A 24,819-nucleotide genomic window follows, 5' to 3' on the forward strand; every position below is an offset into this window, starting at 1 on the left:
TTTCCCTCTCTGAGATCAATATATTTTTTTAAAAAGATTAGGTCATATAATTTGTACTAAGAAAAATATTACTAAACCAGTCTTCATTATATTATTCCTTAGGTTGTCTTTAGTATAAATCCTAGTTGCATATGTCCTTTGTAAAGTTCTAGTTTTTTTTTAGTTCTCTTTTAAAGGAGGACAAAAGTCTTAACCAAAGATCAAATATGTGTATTTCCCAAACCTAACCTAGTATACCAACAGAAGCAAACATTACTCAGTGTTTTTCAATTTCATAACAAAACCCTAAACCATTTTAAAACACACAGTACCACCCTGGTTGGTTCAGTTCAGTGGATGGAGCATTGGCCTGCAGAGTGAAGGGTCCCAGGTTCAATTCCAGAAAAGGGCATGTACCTTGGTTGTGGGCACATCCCCAGTAGGGGATGTGCAGGAGGCAGCTGATTGATGTTTCTCTCTCATTGATGTTTCTAACTCTCTATCCCTCTCCCTTCTTCTCTGTAAAAAATCAATAAAATATAGTTTAAAAATAAATAAATAAATACAAAGTAAAACACACAGTACCTGTTCCATAACTTCAGGTGCCATCCAGCAAGGGGTTCCAACAAAGGTCTTTCTCACTTTATTTCGGGTAATATCACCACCAGTTGCTAAAAAAGCACTAACACCAAAGTCTGAAACAGAGAAAATAACAGCAAGGCATTAAAAGTACAGTAAGCAACATAAATGAATAGGAAAATAATATAATGTAGTTATAGTTCTATATGCAAACAGCATGACATCTTCTGCTCTTCTTGCTAAACTTTTTTGTGTGTGTGAGAACAAAGCAAATTTTACTCAAGTAGAGAAACACAAAGGCCAGGGCACGGGCATGGCTACACAAGAAACAAAAAGGACACGTCCCAGCAGACCTGGGCCACCTAGAGAGTAAGCTGAGCCTCTGCAGAACTTCTGGACCAAATTAAAACACAGCTTAACAGGTCCTTCATTCCACTCCTCTCCACCCCGACACATCATCATAGTCTTAGGTTTTCCTCCTTGCTCCACTCCATTCTTTTCACTTTATCTTCCCAAACTGAAACTGCATACTCATCTACAATAATAAAAGCATAACATGCTAATTAGACCGGACAGCCAAACCACCTCCTGGACTTCCTTCCGGACAAAGCCAGGCTGCGAGGGCTGAGGCAAGCCGCCACAGCTGTGAGGGCAGAGCCCCTTACATGAATTTCATGCATCGGGCCCCTAGTCTATCTATAATAATAAAAGGGCAATATGCTAATTAGACTGGATGTCATACCGGACATCATGCCAGATGTCCTTCTAGATGAAGTCAGGGCCAGAGGGAAGCCCGGGTCCCAGGTGCCAGAGGGAAGCTGGCGCTGGCAGCCGGGGGCAGGAAAAAAAAAAGCTGCTATAAAAATGAGTGTACAAATATCCGTTTGAGTCCCTGCTTTCAGTGGACTGCTGGATCATATAGTATTTTTAAATGCTTCAGGAACTGCCATACTGTTTTCCACAGCAGCTGTACCATTTTACATTTCCAACAACAGTGAACAAGGATTCCAATTTCTCCATGTCCTTGTTATTTTCTGGGTTTGGGGTTTTCTTTTGATAGTCAATCCTGGTGGATGTGAGGTGAAATTTCCTCGTAGTTTTGATTTGCATTTCCCTGATGATTAGTGATGTTGAGCAGCTTTTCAAGTACTTACTGGCCCCTTGTTTATCTTCTTTGGAGAAATGTCTATTCAAATCCATTTTTTAAAACCTTGGTCTTTTTGATGTTAAGTTTTAGGAGTTCTCCATAAATTCTGGATATTATTAGCCTCTTATCAGGTATCTGACTTGCAAATATTTTCTCCCATTTAATGGGTTGCCTTTTACTCTTTTGGGAGTGTCTATGCACAAAATTTTTAATTTTCATAAAGGCCAATTTGTCTACTTTTTCTTCTGTTAAGCCATGCCTTTGGCATCATTTCTAAGAAATCATTGCCAAATCCAATGTCATAAAACTATTTTTCTATGTTTTCTTCTTAGAATTTTATTGTTTAGGTCTTATGTTTCAATCTTAGATCCATTTTGAGTTAATTTTTGTATATGGTGTTAGATAAGGGTTCAACTTATTTTTTTTTCATGAGAATATGCAGTTTTCTCATCACCATTTGTCCTTGAATAGACTTGGTACCTTTGTCAAAACAATTTAACCATATACAGGGTGGGCAAATGTAGGTTTACAGTTGTGAGTATGAGAAATACAATTTATTCTTGCACTATTATTTATTAACTAGAGGCCCGATGAACAAAATCTGTGCAAGAGTAGGCCTCCCTTCCCCCAGCTGCCAGCACCGGCTACCCTCTGGCACCCGGGACCGGGACTTCCCTCTGGCCACCAGCAGGCACCCAGGACCCAGGCGTTGCTCCAGCCCTGGTTTTGTCTGGAAGGATGCCTGGAATGATGTCTGGTCTAATTAGCATATTACCCTTTTATTATTACAGATTATTGTATTTTTCCATACAACCAACCATAAACCTCTTTTTGCCACACTCTGTGAGGGTTTATTTCTGAGCTCTCTTTCCTATTTCATCTGTCTCTGACTATGTTTATGCCCATAACATACTATTTTTAAAAAATATATATATATCTTAAATGATTTCATAAAGGAAGGAAGAGGGAGACAGTGATAGAAACATCAATAATGAGAGAGAATCTTTGATCGGTTGCCTCCTATACTCCCCCTACTGGAGATTAAGTCAGCAACCTGGGCATGTGCCCTAACCGGGATTCAAACTGTGACCTCCTAATTCATAGGTCAAGGCTCAAACACTGAGCCATACCAGCCAGGGCATACGTAACATACTACTTTTATTACTGTTGCTTTGCAGTAAGTCTTAAAAACAGGGAATGTCATTCTTTCAGCTTTGTTCATTCTTTTTCAAGATTGTTTCGCCTATTTGAGGTTACTTGAGATCCCATATGAATTTTAGGATAGGTTTTTCTATTTCTACAAAAAAAAGAAAAGAAATCATTGGGATTTTTATAGTGATTGTACTAAATCTGTAGATCACTTTGGGTAGTACTGACATTTTAACAATAAGGGTATCCCCACTTTCTAGTTTGCATAACACGAAAGACTACATGAGTACCTGTTTTCACTAACTAAAAGAAACCTGAAGAGGGTTTTCACGTTATAAAAAAAAAAAAAAAGCCGCCCTAACCGGTTTGGCTCAGTGGATAGAGCGTCAGCCTGTGGACTCAGGGGTCCCGGGTTTGATTCCGGTCAAGGGCATGTACCTTGGTTGTGGGCACATACCCAGTGGGGAGTGTGCAGGAGGCAGCTGATTGATGTTTCTCTGTCATCGATGTTTCTAACTCTCTATCCCTCTCCCTTCCTCTCTGTAAAAAAATCAATAAAATATATTTAAAAAAAAAAAAGCCATTACTATACCAATGTAGGTTTTTTGTGAGAGCAAGTGGCTAAAGTTAACATTCTGAAAGCAGGAGAGTCTCTTTGCTTTAAGCCATTTTGGCTTACGAAAGATTTCATGAAAGTGCTCTACATCAGATAGTGGGAAAACCTGTATAAACAGTATATAACTGGATCATGTGTTTTGTTTGTTTGTTTTTTGATCATGTGTTTTTTTATCCACTCTGTTAATCTCTGTCTTTTGACTGGAGAGCTAACCATTTACATTTAAAGCAATTACTGATATGAAGAAACTTCTGTCATTGTATTATTTATTTTCCTTATATCTAATAGTTTTGTCCCTCATTTCCTATGTTGCTTTTGTGTTTTGTGTTTAGTTGGTTTTTGTCTATATTCTAGTTATTTTCTTTGTGGCTACCACCGGGGTTAGACGTGCCATTCTAAACTTATAACACTCTAATTTGAATTTATACCAACTTACCTTCAAGACAGAAAAACGCTTCTCCTTTATAGCCCTGTTGCCACCCTTTTTGATTACTGATGTTACAAAAGCACATCTTAATACGTTGTGTGTTCAAAACCATAAGTGAACAATTCTTTTAAATGCACTAGTCTCTTAAATTATGTAGACAAGACGGAGTTATAAACTAATGTTACTGTAATACTAACTTTTAGACCAATTACTGTTTTCAATAGTGTATTAGTTTCTTAAATCATGTAGAAAACACAGAAAGTAGAGCTACAGTAATACATTGTTGCAGTAATACTTACAATAACAGCTCTCATACTTGCCCATGTATTTACCTTTATTGAGGTCTTTATTTCCTCATCCTGCTTGGAGTTATTGTCTAGCATCTTCTCATTTCGCTTTGCAGGTCTCCCTTGGGCATTTCTTGCAGGGCGGGCCAAGTGGAAACATAATCCTCAGTTTTTATTTATCTGAGAATGTCTTATTTATCCCTCACTTTTGATGAAGTTTTATCAGATAATGGATTCTTGGTTGAGAATTCTTTTCTTTTAGCATTTGAATATATTGGCTCACTGCTTTCTGGCTTCCGTAGTTTCTCATAAGAAATCTGCTGACCACATTATTCAGTATCCCTTGCGACAAGTCATTTCTTTCTTGCTGCTCTCAAGATTCTTGTCCCTGGCTTTCATAAATTTGATTATAATGTGTCTCTTAGGGTTTTTCATACTGGTGGTCAATGAGCTTCTTTGACGTTTATATTCATCCCATTTGGGGAGTTTTCAGACATTATTTCATCAAATAGTCTCTGCCCCTTTCTCTCTTCTCTTTCTGGACTTCCCACAAAGTGTATATTGGTCCACTTACTGGTGTCTAAGTACTCCCTTAGCTCTGTTCACTTTTCTTCAGCCCTTTTCCTTTCTATTCATCATATTGCTAATTTTCATTTCCCAATCTCCAAGATCACTAATTCTTTCTTCTGCCAACTCAAATCTGCAAGTGAATCTTCCAGTGAATTTTTCATGTCACAGTATAGTTATTGTACTTTTTGCTCCATAATTTCTTTTTGGTTTCTTTTAGGTGTTCTCTCTTTATTAATAGCTCCATTTTGTTCAGACATTGTTTTCTTTGGTTTCTGTACAGCATCCATTACTTCTCTGAGCATCTTTAAGACAGCTCTTTTAAAATCTTTGTATAGCAGATCTGCCTTCAGGTCTTTTTCACTGACAGTTTCTGTTGACTTACGTATTTCCTTTGAATAGATCATACTTTGCAGTTTCATTAAATGCCTTGTAAGTTTGTTGTTGTTGAAAACTGGAGATTTAAATCTGATAATATGGCAACTGTGGAGATCAGATTCTACCCCATTTCCAGGGTTTGCTGGGGTTTTTTTTGGTAAATGTTTTTGTTTGTTGGAGACTGTGTCTATGTCAAGCATCAGCCTGAGATGTAAACTTAGGTCTTCTCAGATCTTTTCTGCATGTGCAGTCATTTTCCAATTTTCCCTGTAAATGTAGGTGTTTTTTAATGTCCTAGTCTTTAATGTCTGGCTCCAAAAGGGGAAAGACGAGAAAAATGAAGGGAAGGAAAACAGGTGCTGGCCTATTAAGTTGCCTGGAAATCACTGTGGGGAGGAAGAGGGGGTGTATAACAACCATAATGGCTGTTGGCCTCTTTGCCTGCACCTTTGAGATCTGAAGCAGCAATCACTGATCAGAACACAGATGCATATTTGGAGAACAGATCATTTTTGCCCACTATGATTCCCGCAAGCTGTGTGCAAACCATTCCAAAACATGCACAGCTGCGTACAGTGGCTGATGGGTGAGAAATTTGGCTCTGAAAGTGACCAAATTAAGCACAATTTGCAATCTAAGACCTTCCCTAGAATTTTCAAGCCTTTAATGGTCACAGAATTCCAAAACAGCTACAGGTAAGTCCTCACTTAACATCAACAGGTTCTGTGACTTTACGTAAAACAATGTATAACAAAGCCAATTTTACCATAAGCTAACTGATATAGAAAGAGTTAAGTTCCTACAGCATCTCATCTATCTATCTATAATAATAAAAGCGTAATATGCTAATTAGACCAGACAGCCGAACAACCTTCTTGACGACCTTCTGGACGAAGCTGGGGATGCGAGGGCGGAGCCCCTTGCATGAATTTCATGCATCGGGCCTCTAGTATTAGAATGAAATGACGGACAAAATGTTTTTCGAGAACCCCACTGTGCATCAGATTCTGCCAGTTCAATTGCTGTCCAGGTGGGAAGACAGATTCCTGGTGATAATCCTGTTCACTATTTTATCACAGTCCTCTCCTTTATTTTTTTCTTCCACCTCGTTTTGCTTCCCTAAGCAATATAGACAATTGTCCCTGATGTTAAACTTATATAATGGAGTCACATTCTATATACAAACTGTAAACCTACTTTTTCGGGCCCCTGTAATCTAATTTGACTGGTTTATTTCATCCTATGTCTTTATAATTTATTAATGTTTTTGTATGTAGTTGTAATTCTACCCAATTTCAACTAGATCGTATTCTAATGTATAAATTAACCACAAGTTATTTATCCAGTAAACTAACAAAGGGCTGGGGGCTGTTTTAAACTTTCTCAATGCTATGAGCACCACGGCACACGTAAGCATGAGTTTCTCTAGGCCATGCCATCTAAAAGCCTAAGTTTTAGGGTATGCATATCTTTAACTGAATTTACACTCTCATGATCAGAGTATGAGATTTTTTCCTTGCTTTACATCCAAACTAACAACTGGTATTATTAGATTTGTAAGCCAACTGAGTCAGTACGACATGGGATCCCAATGATACTCTACTTCGTTTTTAACTAATTACTAGTGAGGCTGAACACCTTTTATACTTATGTTTTTGGTTTTTTTAAATATATTTTATTGATTTTTTACAGAGAGGAAGGGAGAGGCATAGAGAGTTAGAAACATCGATGAGAGAGAAACATTGATCAGCTGCCTCCTGCACACCCCCTACTGGGGATGTGCCTGCAACCAAGGTACATGCCCTTAACCGGAATCGAACCTGGGGCCTTTCAGTCCGCAGGCCGACACTCTATCCACTGAGCCAAACTGGTTAGGGCTATACTTATGTTTTAATGTCTTCATTTGAGAAGCCTTATGTCTATTTTCTAATCAGATTTTTTTCTTAATGAATCCTTTATTTATTCTAAATTTGAGCCCTTTATCAGTATTCATGCTGCAAATATCTTCTCTATACCCTGTGGTTAGCTTTTTACTTATTCAAGGTGATACACTGTTGGTTCCTCTTTTGATGAATAAAGGTTGTTAATTTTAAGAATCAAATTTATCAATCTTTTCCTTTATATTAGAACATTATGTAGCTTGGTTAAAATATTCCCTTACCTTAGGGTATGAAAATGTGTACCTAAGTTATCTTTTAATGCTGAAGAAAGAATTAAGTTTGGAGTGATTATCTTCCTCCTGCCAAATACCCGACTGTTGCAACAGTGTATATGGGACTAAACTGAGGTTTTCTCAGATCATCTGCTTGCTCAACAAGCCTGTGGTTCCACCATTCTGGAGTCTCGGCCTGAAGCAAGTGTTACTTCACCAGGATAGCCACCTTTGGCAGACCCTGGACTCCAACTCTTCAGCTCTGAATCTCCCAAAAGCGCACTTCCGCCTCTCCAATGACTTCCTAATTGCCAAATACCCCATGTCCCCTAGTACAGAAGCAGCTCTGGATCACCTCTCTGTAGCATATTTATTCTTAAACATAAGGAGGTTTCTTGACTACTTCTCCTTTAAAAAACTGTACAGAATGCTATGAGAAACCATAGAAAAAGACCCTAATGGGGGATAAGGAGTGGATAACTAGAAGGTAATGAGTAATAGTCAGAAAAATGTCTAAGATTGAAAATGAATATTGAGAAGTGAAGAATATCTTGAGAGTCAGCAGGGATGTGCCAATATAGGGTGCTTGACGAGAAATGATCCAGAAAATGTAAAGATGGGTCATGTGGTTCTACTGAGCATTAAGTCAAAATAAAAGATACTAATCATTACCTGCGATCTGTACTGAACCATCTTCTCCAAGAAGAATGTTTCCAGCTTTCACATCTCTTTAAGGAAAACAAAAATTACATATTAAAATAACCCGTATTCTTTGGAGCCACATAATTTAAGAAATTGTTCACTATATTCATACAACATAGCCACTGAAGTGCTCTATTTTGCATTAAAGGGTATTAAGGCCAATAGTCAATTTTGAAAAATTTTAGTCACTTGTACTAGAATCCAACCATTGTAAACAGAAGCTAGAATTACATATAGTTTTAAAACCTGAGGTAATTAAATGTTTGATTGGGTAATAACAGTGGCCAAAGAATGTGATCCTCACCTAATTCTACTTTGTGAAATACACTGATTTTTTTCTAAAACCTAACAGATGATCAAAATTTTTAAATGGCCAGTAGGTGGCCGAAAACAGGGATTACTCTATGATTATAGCATAAAGACAGATACAAATTACTCAAACATCTCTAGATTTCATTGATAACTCTAGCAGCTCAAGCAAAACATGAATACATTCTTGCTATACAAATCTAAACATCACTGAAAAGGCCAAAGTCTCTTTCACTACTATTCTCCAATCTAGCATTCTCTCCAAATTTTCAACTGTTATTCTGATTAATGGAGTATGTTCCTATAACATATCTGGGTTTTTCTTCCAACATAAATGATATCATTCTATGCATTTCAATCTACAACTGTGTTTTTCTCATGCAACGTTAGTAGTATCTCACAAAATTTAAAATCCTTCAATTCTGCAAATAGCAAATCCACTTCTTGAAAACCTGTGGAAACTCTCACAATGTACAAGGGGTTCACTGAAGCATTATCTATAATAATAAACGCATAATATGCTAATTAGACTGGACATCCTTCCGGACAAAGCCAAGGCTGCAAGGCAAGCCCGGGTCCCGGGTGCCTGCTGGAGGCCGGAGGGAAGCCCCTGTCCTGGGTGCCAGAGGGAAGCTGGTGCTGGCAGCCGGGGGAAGGAAGACCTACTCTTGCATGACTTTCGGGCTTCTAGTTTGTAATGACAACCCCAAATGATTACAGCCTAAGAAAGCCAGCAACAGCAAAAAGGTTAAATTAATTCTGTTATATCCACGGAATGGAACAAGGTCAATCAACATTGTGACTTGAAATTCCCTCTAATACATACTGCTAAGTAAACAAATCAAGCAAAACAGTGCATCTTGCGTGCCCACGTGCATGTATACACACACACATACACACACGTACACACACACACACACACACACACCCTCTCCTTTCTATATACAGCAAATGAAGAGCAATGAATAGGTCCCTTTTGTGGAGAGGAATGGGACCGGAGTTAAGGGGAACAGTGTTTTAATAGCTTGTGGGACTAGACTCATCTATTTATTATGTAATTAAAATTAAATATAATTAAATAAACAAAAGAGAGCCAGCCCTTGAATCTATACAAGAAAGAAAAGCAAGACTACCTCATGGAGAAAAGCACAACTCTTTATCCTTCCCTGTGCATCTTTAGATATAACCATTCCTTGGTAAACAGTGGACAGCAGTTTCACACTGTGTGCAGCAGCATCACCACACCAGAGTACATACCTTTTGGTATTTAGTTAGATTTGATTTAATACTGCACTTCCCTCCAGAAGCAATCAAATTTTATTTAACTGCTCTGTTGGATTTATTTAATATCACACTTACTTCCATAAGAGAATTTGAGATAGCATCACTCTACCAAAGTATATACTATACCTTTCCTGAATATATACCAGAGCATAAGAAAATTGTGTTATTGATTATTTGTACTGCTTATAAGTCCAAACAATTTACAGGACATTTTCCCAGAGGCTGACTTACAGTGGAGACTAACTCGCTTTGCTCTACAAACCTGAAGTCTCTGACTCTAGATACTATGAACAGGAGAAAATTGAGGACATTCCCTTCCCTTGGTGACAAAGACCATTCAACTGAGTCAACCATGAACCTCCAACTCCCTTTTTATCTGAGCTCATCTGGAATGTCACCTAAAAGTCAATGGAAAAAAACAATGTATAGTTTAATTACTTCCTCCTCTGGTGTTAACAGCAGGTTGTAATATTACAATATTACACAGGTCATAGAAACATGACTGTACTTCTGGGTCTTTCTCTCTCATTTCATCAGGAGCCATATCTGGGACTATATCATAATACATTTCTGTATCACCTGCATTTATTTAATATTATGATAGAACATAGTAGCAACTCCCAGATATTATCAAATAGATTTAAGTAAACGAACAGAAGACAGCCTATCTCAAATCCTCTTATGGAGATAAGTGTGATATTAAATAAATAAATTCAACAAAACAGTTAAATAAAAATTTGATTGCTTCCGGAGAGAAGTGCAGTATTAAATCAAGCACTCTAACTAAATACCAAAATAAAACTTGATTCCTCCCTTCCCATCATTCCAACTCCCAATTCCTAACTCTATCCAAATGTTAGCATTATAAACCAATAGAATGCAGTCTAATAGGATAACCCTAACTACACATCAATAGACCAGTTAGACTGTGGTAAAACTATATAATGAATACTATGAATACTAATGAATATATGTGTTAACATGGAGCAATCTCCAAATATAATCTTTTTTAAAAATATATTTTTACTAAAGGCCCAGTGCATAAAATTCATGCACGGTAAGGTCCCTAGACCTGGCCAGAGATCAGGGCTGATCTGTGGGGCAACCGGTGGGGCAATTGGGGGCACCCACCTTGGCCGGTCTGGTGCCGGCCGCTCGCTGGCCCCACCCCCCGCTGCCGCAGGTCACGTCCCTCTGTGGGGCAACCAACGGGACAATTGAGGGGGGCTCCCACTGGCACTCGCCTTGGCTAGCCTGGGGCCTGTGGGCTGGGGGCAGCTCCTGCATTGAGCATCTGCCCCCCTGGTGGTCAGTGAGCATCATAGCGACCAGTTGTTCCTCCAGTCATTCTGCTGTTCGGTCAATTTGCATATTAGGCTTTTATTATGTAGGATTGATTTCAGGCAGAGATAGAAACATCAATGATTAGAGATAATAATTGATTGGCTACCTCCTGCATGCCCCAGGAATCGAGCCCGCAACCCGGGCATGTGCCCTGACCGGGAATCAAACCGTGACCTCCTGGTTCATAGGTTGACTCAACCACTGAACTACACCAGCCAGGCTCCATATATATTCTTAAGTGAAGAATATTATCTGTAGTATGTTGCCATTTGCCTGGGTTTATTTTTGTTTTTTAAGCAGAAAGAAGGATATATAAATTATGTTGATATTGGCTTAAAATCTCTCTCAAAGGAGTCACAAGAAAATGGTAAGACCAGGGTCTAGAGCAGTGGTTCTCAACCTTCCTAATGCCGCAACCATTTAATACAGTTCCTCATGTTGTGGTGACCCCCAATTTCATTGTTACAAATTGAACATAATTAAAGCATAGCGATTAATCACAAAAACAATATGTAATTATATATGTGTTTTCCGATGGTCTTAGGCGACCCCTGTGAAAGGGTCGTTTGACCGCCAAAGGGGTCACGACCCAAGGTTGAGAACCGCTGGTCTAGAGGTTCAGGGAAGGAAGAAGACTATTTATTTTTTTCAGAACAGTTTTAAATTTACATAGAAACTGAGAAGAGAAGATAGTACAGAGGAGTTCTCATACACCTTATACTCAATTTCCTTTATTACTAGCATGTTACATTAGTATGACACTTTTGCCACCATTAATGAACCAGTATTGATGTGTTACTATTAACTAAAGTCTACCATTTATTCAGATTTTTTTAGTTTTTACCTAATACCCTTTTTCTGTCCCATGATCCCATCCACTATACTATATTACATTTAGTTGTCATTTCTCCTTAGGCTCCCCTTGTCTGTGACAGTTTGACTTTTCTTTTTTTATTAATATATTTTTATTATTGATCTTAGAGGGGAAGGGAGAGGGAGAGGGAGATAGAAACATCAATAATGAGAGAGAATCATTGATCGGCTGCCTCCTGCACGCCCCACAGAGGGATCGAGCCCACAACCCGGGCATGTGCCCTGACTTGGAATCAAACTGTGACCTCCGGGTTCATAGGTCAACATTCAACCACTGAGCCACGCCAACCCGGCAAGACTTTCCTTGTTTTTGATGACCTTCACAATTTTGAGGAATAAGGGTCTAGTTTTCCATAGGATGACTCTCATGGATTTGTCTGTTTCCTTCGTGATTAGACTGGTGTTATAAGTTCTTGGAAGACACACCACAGAAGCAAGGTGCCATTTTCATCACATCGTGTCAGGAGTACACGGTATCAACAGAACTCAGTCACAGTGGATATTGAGAAGACTTGTTTTTTATCAAATACATTTTGTGCAGTGTGAACTTTTGCCTATTTAAATGATGTTTTCTAAGTTTTTGTCTTTCATAAATGAAGAGACAGTCATGCATTTTCAGCAGAACCTTCGCCTTTCCGGAGTGATTCACCAGATAATCAATTCCTGTTCCCTTTGAAACCACAAGTGCAATCTGTAGAGCAGCTTCCAGGAGTGAAAGCAGAGGAATGCCACGCAGTGAAAGGGCTCCCTGGACAACTCACACACAGCAGGACAACTGACCTTTCAAGAAGAAGATTTGTAACTAAATATCTGGCGTCAATATGGTCCTTGATGAAAGAGCTGTTGTTACTCGCCACAAAGAATGGCAAGCAACCCAGCAGCCCGGATAGTCAAATCCTCCATCGACCCTTAAATAGCAAGAAAGGTGAGCTCTGTTCTTCTCGGCTTCATGCCCTTCCTCACATGTCACTACTGCACCAAAGTTACAAATTCCTTTTAAAATTAAAAGGAATATCATAGACATGCTTGACTTTCTCATTAATACACACGTTTCTCCCCGTGGCATTTTTATGACTCATCAACCAGCATAGTTTATGGAAAATTTGAAAAGGGGCAAGAAAAGAAACAAATCAAAACAAAAGCTGGCAAACGCACTAGTTAGGCATCTTAAACTAAATATTTAACATTTCTTTTTTTGCGGGGTGGGGGGGGAGTTCACTTTGACATGTTTATTTATTAGAACTACTTTAAATCAATGTTACTAAACAAGGAGAATTCTGAGATTGGTTTTGGAAATTCAGAACTCTTAGCACCTTTCTTGCTTATCTACAAAAAAACTTGCTTTTTCCCTCCATATTCTAATTACTCTTTAAAACCTCAGTTTTACAACTTGGTAGATGATCTTCAATCAGTTAGTTTTCTGGGCCTTTGCTTGTCTGTTTGTTGAGGGATTAGGATTTAGTAGGTGATTTTTTAAAATTCAGGTATAACTGACAAAACTGTAAGATATTTTGAGTATAAGAATGTGATGGTTTGATATAGGTATATACTGAGAAAGGATTCCACCCCCATCGAGTAACTTAACACATCTATCACCTTACATATTTACATTTTTTTGGTGAGAACATTTAAAGTCTATTCTCTTAGCAAATTGCAATAATACAATATACTAGTATTGTTATCAACTACAGCAGGTCCTGTATTAATGTCTTTCATTCAACATCATTTCACTATAATGTTGATGAGATGCTATAGGAATTTAAACTTGTTTATAAAATAATAAAAATAAGTAAGTAAAAATGGTGAGAGTAGGCATTATTGTCTTGTTCCTGATCTTAGAGAAAAAGCTTTCAGCTTTCCACTGCTGGGTATGACATAAGCTGTGGGTTTGTCATATATGGTCTTTATTATGTTAGGTATATTACCACTATAGCCAGTTTGTTGAGAGTTTTTATCATGTAAGGATGTTGAATTTTGTCAAATGCTTTTTTTTAATCTATTGAGATAATCAAAAGATTTTTATTATTCATTTTGTTAATGTGGTATATCATATTGATTGATTTGCAAATGTTGGACCATCATGGCATCCCTGAAATAAATCTCACTTGATCATGGTATGATCCTTCCTAATGCATTGTTCAATTCAGTTTACTAATATTCTGTTGAGGATTTTTGCATCTACATTCATCAGGGATATTGGTCTGTCAATTTTTTCTTGTAGTGTCCTGTCTCGCTTTGGTGTCAGTGAAATGCCAGCCCTTAAAATGAGTTTGGAAGTGTTCCCTCTTCTTCTATTTTTTGGAAGAGTTTGAGAAGGATTGTTGTTAGTTTTTTAAAAATTTGGGTAGACTTCTCCAGGGAAGACATCTGATCCTGGACTTTTCTTTGCTGAGAGGTTTTGACTGATTAAGTCTCCTAATTAGTAACTGGTCTGTTCTGATTTTCTATTTCTTCATAATTGAATCTGAGGTTATATACTTCTACAAATTTACCCTTTCTTCTACACTGTCAAAAATGTGTTGGCATATAATTGTTTGTACTACTCTAATGATTCTTTGTATTTCAGAGATGTCAGTTGTAATGTTCCTTTCATTTGTAATTTCACTTATTTGGGCTCTTACTCTTTTTTTCTTGATGAGTTTGGTTAAAGATTTGCTAATTTTATCTATCTTTCCAATAAACCAACTTTAGTTTTATTGATTTTTCTTTCTTCTTTTTACATATTTCTATTTTATTTATTACCACTCTGATCATAACTATTTCTATTTCTTTCCTTCCATTTACTTTGAGTTTATCTGTTCTTTTTCTAGTTCATTTAGGTGTAGAGTTAGAGCCATTTGGAGTTTTTCTTGTTTCTTGGGGTAAGCCTGGATAGCTATGAATTTCCCTATTAAACTGTTTTTGCTGCAAGTTTTGAAAAGTTGGTGTTTTCCTTTTCATTTGTTTCAAGATAGTTTATTTCCTGTTTTAATTTCCTCTTTGATCCATTGATTTAATAGCATGCTATTTAGTCTCCATGTATTTGTGTTTTTTTCCAGTTTTCTTCCTGTAGTTGATTTCTAGTTTTATGCCATAGTGGTTGGAAAAGATGCTTAATATGATGTCAATTTTCTTGAATTTATGAAGGCTTGTTTTTCTGCCTAATACATGATCTATTTTGGAGGATGTTCTGTATGCACTTGTAAAATGTGTGTTCTGTGTTTGTTGGGTGAAATGTTATATAAATATCTATCAAGTCCATCTGGTCTAATGTGACATTGAAGGTCATTATTTCCATATTAATTTTCTGTGGTCTGGATGATCTATCCACTAACCTGAGTGGCATATTAAAATCCCCTACTATTATTGTATAACTGTGTTACACAGCTTTTTAAGTGTTATTTTACTTTTTTAAAGTTTTAATTAAAAAATATTATTTTACAAAGAGCTTTTAATAATTTGAGAAAATATTCAAGATGTAAAAGAAACAAAATTACATATATAGGTTTATCTTAAATATTTTTTAGCACATGAAAGAGACTAAGAAGGAATAGTCAAAAATGTTATCAGTGATTGCAGTGATTGCCTCCTGATAAGAAATTGGGAATTTTTCCTGTTTTTGTATTTTAAAATACTAGCTGTGTGATTAAAACCCTAACCACAATGTATTAAAACTAGTAATGCAAAGAACCATGTTAACACTCAGATTATGATTAATTCTGCAAAAGAATAGGAGGTGGCCTCAATGAAATGAAATAGCACAACTACCACTGCATTTATCCAAAAGATAAGGGAATTGCCTTTTACGTACCTGTGAATCTGTCCATTTTTATGCAGGTATTCTAACCCTTCCAACACTTCTTTGAGTATTGTAGCAATGGCAGGTTCGTCTAGGACTCCACTTTTGTGTTCCCCCTTCGCCACAATGTGCTTAATAATGTCCAGAACAGAACCTGAAAACAGAAGACAGTTTTCCATAAAATTTTAACTAATTCAGTGATTCAGAGACATTTTGAAATCAAATTATATGTAAACCTTTTGATAAACTGTCTGGGAAATAAAGGAAAAAAAACAGCAAATATAAAGAAATACAAAAGTTTAAGATTAATAATTTATTCTCAATTCTAATCTAAAACCGAAAGTAGCCTGCTAATATCCAAACAGTAGTGTTAAACAAGCATCATCTTCAGACTTATGAGAATTAGTAGAGAACTTTTAACCACCTCTGAAGAATACTTAGGTTAACCACGCCCATCAATTAACACTTTAACATAAGGTATCACAAACCAATTTAAGTTCCAATACCAGATTAGCGTATACAATATTACGTGAATAGAGAAAAAAAAATTGAAATGCAAGTCAAATTACAGAATAAATACTTGGAAAGAAAAAATCATATGTGTATTCAAATGGACTTAAGAGCTAAAATTATGTTTCAGGTTAATAAATAATAGAAATAAAAATTTTTAAAAAGAAATACAATAAGAAAGGCAAAGAAAAGTTAAAATGGTAGTTCTCTTTAAATAATAGCCCACATGTATTATCAATCCCATTCTTCCCAGGGTGGGAAATAATGCTCCTACTAAAAATCAGGGGGAGGGGAAAGGTGTCCATATCGTAATTAAATCATGGAATGCTGACTACCGTAACTATTATAATTTGTAACAGTTTGCTAGAGATTTGTGAGACTTCTGGCAGCACATATCTCAGTAAGATCACAGAACCAAAATAAAACCATCTCCAATATTAGAAATTGTACCAAGAACTCTGAAACAGAACACAAACGGCACTGAAAAGACTGGATGCCCATTTCTTGGCATAAGACCTTCATGACCAAGACTAAAATGAAAACAAACGCCACTTTTGTTGACAACTTGCCCTGGTGGGTATTTACATTTCACTTACAAAGAAAAAAATGTCCTTCCAAATAGGTGAAAAGAAGCAGTCTAGATGAAAACATGGGAGGGTTGAACCCATGTTCACTTTAGCTCCCACTTGAATTTCCAGTAACTTGATAAACTTGATTTTTTAAAAAATATTTTTATTGACTTTCGTACCTAGAGTAAGAGAGAGGGACAGAGAGATAGAAACATCGATCGGTTGTCTCCTGTACACCACCACCCAGGGATTGAGCCCACAACCCAGGCTGTGCTCTGACCAAGAACTGAACCAGTGACCTCTCAATTCATGGGTTGACACTCAACCCCTGAGCCACACTAGCAGGGCTAAAGTTGATTTTTTTTTAAAGGGCATAAAGCCCTGGCTGGTTGGGCTCAGTGGATAGAGTGCCAGCCTGTGGACTGAAGAGTCCTGGGTTCGATTCCGGTCAAGGGCACATGCCTGGGTTGCAGGCTGGATCCCCAGTTGGGGGCGTGCAGAAGGCAGCCAATCAATGATTCTCATCACTGATGTTTCTATCTCTCTCTCCCTCTCCCTTCCTCTCTGAAATCAATAAAAATATATTTTAAAAAAACAAAGTTTTCATATTTAAAAAAATAAAAAAGGCATAAACCCAGAACAAAGAATAGAAGAAGAATGATAACAGAAGAGAGACAATAATTTTTTTGGAAGAAGGAAAACAGAAAAAGAAAAGGTAACTGACTACTTTTGCAGAGTGGAGAGATCTGAAACTTCAATGCCTACTGAAGGTATGCCAATTAGGAAAAAGTGATGTCTACCTAGAGTTTCAGAAAGGCTCAGAATAGAAGAACCACAAAAGGGGAAGAGAGGGGGAACTGAAGGAAAGGGTTGAAAACGGGAAAACTGGTTGACAGTTCATATAAGGGAGAATAAGGTCCCCAGACCCACCCTTCCCCCTCTGGAAGCCAGCCACTGTCTGCATCACCAGCAGGAGGCAAGCAGTTCACTCTCTGTAGAAAAAGAACCAGGGAGGCTCCAGATACACGGTAACTTCTCCATACATTACCTCACTTCCTCTCTTTAATGCTGGGTTTCACCAGACATCCACAAAGGGGGAGGACTAAGGGATAATTTTAGTTCTGTTAAGTTTAAGCAATCACACATTAATCCCCAAAACAAAGGGACTACACTAACAGGCCACATACTTCATTATTCTGAGAAATCCAGACCACATAAGAAATGCTTAGTAAGAAGATAGTTGTATAAATGCCAATTGAGTTACATGTTTGTAACGTAAGGAATATCTAAATTAGAAATACAAAGGAAGAAATTTCTACTAGGAATTAAAAGTTAACACAATTTATTCATTCAACAATTAAAACATATTTCATGCAATTTCTAGGGCTGGGTGCCACAGAATATGTTGAGATATATATGGCACGACTGTGGACTTTCTGGAATTTCAGGCTGATGGGTCAGGGAAATGGATCAACAGAAACCCTAGGGCACATAAAAAGTTTAAGAAGTTTGAAATAGGAACTCCTTTTCAGAATCTTAGATTTTTATTAATTTTACATCATCTAATGATCAATGGGGAAGTTAAAGCAATGCACATCCCCATTCTACATCCAGAACAGATACTGAACAAGGCTTCATATGAAGCCCCTGGGATAACAATGTCTTTTCCAGTTCAGTCTCCAGCAATATAATTTTTATAAGTGGAGGGATGATTAATCCACTAAGATCATCATATATTTTTTTTAATTAAATTGATTGGGGTGACATTGGTCAACATGTGAACCTATAGGTTTCATGTGTGGGTTTCTATGTTACAAGATCTGTATATTGCACCATGTGCCCACCATCCAAAGTCACATCTTCTCCTGTCACCTTATATTAGGACCCTCTTGCCTCTGCTAACCACCATTCTGCTGTTTGTGTTCATAAGTTTCAGTTTTATATCCCACATGAGTGAAATCATATGGTTCTTAGCTTTTTCTTACTTATTTCACTTAGCATAATGCTCTCAAGGTCCATCCATGTTGTTGCAAATGGCGCTATTTCATCCTTTTTTGTGGCTGACTATTATTCCATTGTGTACCACATCTTCTTTATCCAGTCTTCTATTGTGGGACTTTGGTTGTTTCCATGTCTCGGCCAACAAGAATAATGCTGCAATGAACATAGGGGTGTACAAAACATATCTTTCCAAATACACAATTTCGAGTTCTCTACTCCGTATATACCCAGGAGTGGGATTGCTGGGTCAATTCTTAATTTTTTGAGGAATCACCCGACTGCTTTCCATGGTGATGATTCCAGTCGACATTCCCACCGGCTGTGAATGAGGGTTCCTGTTTTTCCACGACCTCTCCAACACTTGTCATTGTCTGTCATGTTGTTAATGGCCACTCTTTACAAGCATTAGGTGGGATCTCATTGTAGTTTTTATTTGCATTGCCCTGATTGCCAGGGAGGTTGAACATCTTTTCCTATTGGCTGTTGTATGTCTTCTTGAGAGAGGTGTGTTTTCAGGTCCTCTGCACACTTTTTGATTGGATTGTTTGTTTGGTGTTGAGTTTCCTTTTGAGCACATCTGACCTTCATCTTTCTTTGCCAGTTCAGACCTTCCCCCTTTCCCTTGTATGTTTTTGTTGTCACAAATTATTCCTGTTCATGCTGTACGTTTTTTGATGATCTTACTTGTAGTGTTGTGACCTTAATGTTCTTTGTTTCAGGTAGAATAATTCCCTTGAATATTTCCTACAATGAAAGTTTTATGGTGATAAAAATCCTTCAGTTTCTGTATGCCCGGGAATGTCTTTTTTTCTCCTTCATATTTAAAGGATAATTTTGCAGATGTATCATTCATGGCTGGTAATTTCTCTCTTTCAGACATTTGAATATTTGGTCCACTTTCTTCTGGCTTGTAGTTTCTGCTGAGAAGTCAGATGAAATTCTGATGGGTTTGCCTTTGTAAGTCACATCCTTCTTTTCCCTGGCTACTTTGAGAATGTTTTCTTTCTCATTAATTTTTGACAGTTTCATTACCAAGTACTTTGGAGAACGCCTCTTTGGATTGAGGTAACTAAATGTTCTGTTTGCTTCTTGGATTCAAGGATCTAGCTCTTTCCATAGATTTGGAAAGTTCTCAGCCACCATTTGTTTTAATAGACTCTCCATTCCATGCTCCCTCTCTTCCTCCACCACAATGCCTGATTCTGATATTACTTTTTCTGATGGAGTTATAGAGTCTTGTAGTGCTCTTTCATTTTTCTTTATTCTCAGGTCTCCCTTCTTCCCTCTGCATCATTTCTTGATTCCTGTCTTTAGTATCACTAGTTCTTTCCTCTAACTGGTTTGTTCTGTTTCCTATGCTCACCAATTCACTCTTAATCTACTGCCCTCCTTTGTTTTTGCATTTATCTTGAAGAGGTCCTTCTACTATGTTCCAGTAGATGGTGCTGAATCGCAAGATTTTTACCTCTGAAGTCTCCCAGATTTGAGCCTCCTTGGCTTCCTTAGGACAGTACTGCAGTACTGCTTGGGGGTGGGTTTTGATGGCGACCCCTGACCTCCTGACCTCCGTAAGGTCCCAACCCAAGCACCTCTCCTGGAGATCAGTCACAGGGGGAAGCAGTGATTCTATTGCAACAACTCTTGGTTTATAGATAATATGCTCCTGGAGCCATGAAACACCACTGCCAGACCCAGCAGTGGGGAGCACAGCAGAGCCCCATGCTCTGTCACGCATCTGCAGACTTCGTCACTGTTCGCCCCTGCTGCTCTGCTCACAGCAGCTCGCCCTACTGGGCTGCCCACCCGCACGCGAGCGCGCACACACTCTCTCTCTCTCTCTCTCTCTCTCTCTCTCTCTCTCTCTCTCTTCCTTCTGACAGAAGGGAGCTCTCCCCTCTCTCTCTCTCTCTCTCTCTCTCTCTCTCTTCCTTCTGGCAGAAGGAAGGGCCTACTACCATAGGCTTTCTCCCCACTCCTGGCTGGCCCGCGAGCTCCCAGCTGAGCCACACGCTCCCAGCTGCATGGCTGAGCCTGGGCCTTCCTCCTCCCCCATCTCCCCGTTTATTCCCGATGCCCACCTTTAGGCATCAGTGTGCAGGTCTCTCAGGTGTGCATCTGTGTTGAGCAGGGACTTCTTTGTTGAATTATAGATGGTTAGCTTGTTGAAATGTCAAGGGGAGAGGAAAAGATGTGTCCTCATACCGCCGTTCCTCTGATGTCACTCTAAGATCATCACCCTTGACTGAAAAATTTTGGTCCTGAAAGGTCTCCCCTTCTTGGCCTCAGCAGGTTGCAGCATCTAAGCCTACAGGCACCTTTTCTCTTTCCTTTCCAAAGCTTTCTTAATTGCTTTGACTTCTAAAAAGCTTACATTGCAGTTTGGTGCTAATAAATTGTAGAAATAGCTATGTGGATCAAAAGTGCTCCTAATTTCTAAACATAACTTCCTATACTGATAAATCTCATTATTCAATATCAGAGTTTTAATTAGCAAAAGATAAGGATATTACAGTTACAAGGAAACACTATGAAATAATACTGACACACTGAGACTTATTTTAACTATGATGTTCACATGGGTGATGGGTTTGAGAGTGACAGTTGCAATTCATTTTACAATTTAATTAGCTTATTAAATTCTACAACAGTACAATATTGCCAAATCAAAAATATGCACTTGTTTTTAATATTTTGGCTGAAAAGGTTGATGTGAAAGAAGGTAGCCTATGCACTTTCCTGTCAATTCTGGTTATATATATTTTTTAATTTTCAAAAGGTCTCCTGTTACTCTCCCTGCTGCAGCTGGGGTTCCCTCATCAGTTCCCAGACACACCACGCCCTCCATCTTGCCTCCAGACAATTCTCTGTGCAGTGTCCCTCTATCGGATCCCTTCTCCATCCTTCCTCTAATACCATCTCCCCTGGTTTCAGCTGAATATCACCTCCTGAGGGAAGTCTTTGTTAACCCCACCACATCCGTTCTCCCTCAATAAGGTTAAGTTCTCCTGACTTATTCCCATGGCACCGAATACTTCTTCATGGCACTCTACACAGTTACAATTATTTAACTGTAATTTTTCCTTACTAGCTATGAGATCCATAAGAGCAAAGACCAACAGTTTGATTCACCAACGTATTGGTGAGCAATAAGTATTTGATGAATGGAATTTTAATTGAGCTATCTTGATACAGTTTCTTCCTATTAAAAAAAAATTAAAGTAGTGCTTAGTTCTACCTACTATATTCTAATATTGCACAATGTATCTCTAAAGGTTAAATGTGTATTCACTGTATAACTACAAAAGCAAGACTTCATTTTCTTTAAAAAAATGCAAAATTATTACTATTTTAAAATGTTTAGATGTAAGATTACACTGACTCATAAAACTATAAGTAGTTATAAAAAAAATAATTAATGCCTAAAAAAAAGAGTTAATGTTTGAAAATTATCCTTCAGGAAATCTGCTAAGTGCTAGGCTAAAAAAATGGGCACTGTCCTAGGACCAGGAAGGACAGGGTCGTACATTTAAAAGACACCACCCAACACAGTCAGTGTGGCTCAGGTTGAGTGTCAACCTATTAACCAGGAGGTCAGGGGTTGATTCCCGGTCAGTGCACATGCCTGGGTTGCAGGTTTGACCCCCACTAGGGGGCATGCAGGAGGCAGCCGATCGATGATTCTCTCTCATCATTGATGTTTCTATCTCTCTCTCCCACTCCCTCTCTGAAATCAATAAAAATAAAAAAATAACAAAAGGTACCACCCAGAAACATGTCCTGCCCTTTCTGTGTTCAGGACATTTACTCACTAAGAGAACATGGAGTTATATATATAATTCTGCTTAGGAATTTAGCAGAAAGAACAGGCTGGCATACAAGTGTGGGATGAAAAAATTAAGCAGACAATTTATTCCTATTCATCAGAGGACTTTTTAGCAAACATTAAAAACTTTGTATAATACAATTTTGTAAATTAATAATGCAGTAAGTGAGCAATAACGAAAGATACAGAATTACCTAATATTCCCATATCTGTCCATACTGAAAGAACCATGCTTGACCACCATCTTGAAAGGTGGTTGCTGTTAGCAAGGCTTCCAACCATCATATGAACAAGGCCCTGAACAAAGCAATCCAGTTCCTCCAGAGTGTCACTAACGGGATTGAAACAAAAAGGTGATTCTGGCTACACTGAAAAGCATCAAGTAATAAGGGACTATTCTTCTTGACTAATTCTTGTGCCCCTTACTACATGTCAGCATGGTGATGGAGGCTTTACCATCTCATTCACTCTTCCCCAGTACCCTGAAATGCAGACAGTCATCCTCATTTAACAAACAAGTAAATAGGTTCAGAGAGTTGAAATAGTTTTCCCAATGACATATAACTGCTAGCAGGAAAGTTAAAATGTAATTCTAAAGCCCATGCTCCTTCCTTTATAACTTCTCTGGGGAAGTAAAGTGATTAATGAGGTCACATATTAAGATTGCAAACAAATATGGACTCTCTCTGCTGTAACTGTGCGTTCTAAAATGGAAAATCATGCTCCCATACAAAATACATATGCAAACAAAACCAAGAAGGCTAGTGATGGGAAAGTCAGGTGGCTCCATCCCACTGCCGCCACAGGATTCAAATCCATGCCTTAGCAAAATGCCTCCTTTACTACATGGCATGGGCCTTCAGGTAACCGTAACAAAATGTCCAATCTATACATGCCAAGGGCCCACTGTTTATAATCACAATACTTACATTTTATTCTAAGGACCTAAGTAGAAATGACTGCATATTTACTGCAGGATAAAGCACATAATTAATCATATTAATGCTGGGGACCAAGATTTTTTGTATAACAGAAGTGAGATTAGGGGAGGCCAGGGGATTGTCAAGGGCGGGGGGGAATAAAGGACACATATGTAATACCCTTTGTAAAACTTTAAGCAATAAAACAATAAAATAAATAAATAAATAAAAAAGAAAAAAAAGAAATGAGATTCAAGTGTAATTTGGAAGTTTTGAAGGTCTATAACAGTGGTTCTCAACCTTCCTAATGCCGCAACCCTTTAATACAGTTCCTCATGTTGTGGTGACCCCCAATTTCATTGTTACAAACTGAACATAATTAAAGCATAGTGATTAATCACAAAAACATTATGTAATTATATATGTGTTTTCCGATGGTCTTAGGCGACCCCTGTGAAAGGGTCTTTTGAACCCCAAAAGGGTCGCGACCCATAGGTTGAGAACCGCTGGTCTATAGTATTAAAATGGAATTGGAAGCATTAATGTCAAATCATGACTTATTTATACATTTCCAAAGTCTTTCAACTAGAAGAAATGACAAAGTAGCAGCAAAGAGCATCCCAAGCATCCAAGTGGCTTTCTAAATACCACCCCCTCTAGAAAAGATCGGAGATCCTTAGAATGTTGGCTGGTTCTGGGTCTGAGAAAAGCGATAGAAACCTGAGCCTGGGAAATCTTGAACCATAAAACAAGGAAGTTATCAAAAATTGATGGATTCATGTCAAAGGACACAAGAGAAAGACTGAGGGGACTCCCACTGACAAAGTTTTGGGCAACCTGAGCATCAGAAGAATAGATTATCATTTATTGAAATACACTGACTATATAGAAATCCTTGAGCCTATGTACCTATTAATATTTTTTTAAATGACAGCCTCAACCAATGGGGGGTGGGAGGATCCTCTCATTTGGCACCACTGGAGTTGATTATTAAATTAACTCTTTAATATAGAGATTACAATACAAATTAATCAAAGAACCCCAGTTAATAAGGGAAGGTTCTTTTACACAGAAGAATGCCAGTTTATAAATGTAAAAGAAAGGATGCAATAAAGAAAAAACCACCATTCTGCTGTCCCTGATAAATGAACTGATTCAAACAGGATTGTTACTGAATGTTAAAATCATTAGACAAAAGACTTAGGGGGAAATAAATACTCAGAGTGTCAAAGTATTATCTCACAAATTACCTACTAGCTACAAAGGGGGAAAAAAAAAAGTTAACCTTTCTATGGAGCAGCCTGGTTATCATAATCTTAAGCAATCAAAATTAACATCACCATTAAAGATACACCAGATGCCCGGCCAGGGTGGCTCATTGGTTTGAGGGCCGACCTACGAACCAGGAGGTCATGGTTTGATTCT

General features: G+C 38.0%; 1 protein-coding gene across 1 annotated transcript in view; it reads right to left on the minus strand.

The window, feature by feature from the left end:
- OXSR1 (oxidative stress responsive 1) overlaps window positions 1-24,819 on the minus strand; it is a 67,282-nt gene that overhangs the window by 23,438 nt on the left and 19,025 nt on the right. Inside the window, exons 4-6 of the mRNA XM_006765069.2 lie at window positions 15,584-15,725; window positions 7,954-8,009; window positions 565-674 (exon numbers count right to left, since the gene is read on the minus strand). Of these exons, the coding sequence (XP_006765132.1) occupies window positions 565-674; window positions 7,954-8,009; window positions 15,584-15,725 (308 nt within the window). The remainder of the gene's footprint in view (window positions 1-564; window positions 675-7,953; window positions 8,010-15,583; window positions 15,726-24,819) is intronic.

Source organism: Myotis davidii, unplaced genomic scaffold (genome assembly GCF_000327345.1).
Source record: "Myotis davidii unplaced genomic scaffold, ASM32734v1 scaffold81, whole genome shotgun sequence".
NCBI classification, from domain to species: Eukaryota; Metazoa; Chordata; class Mammalia; order Chiroptera; family Vespertilionidae; genus Myotis; species Myotis davidii.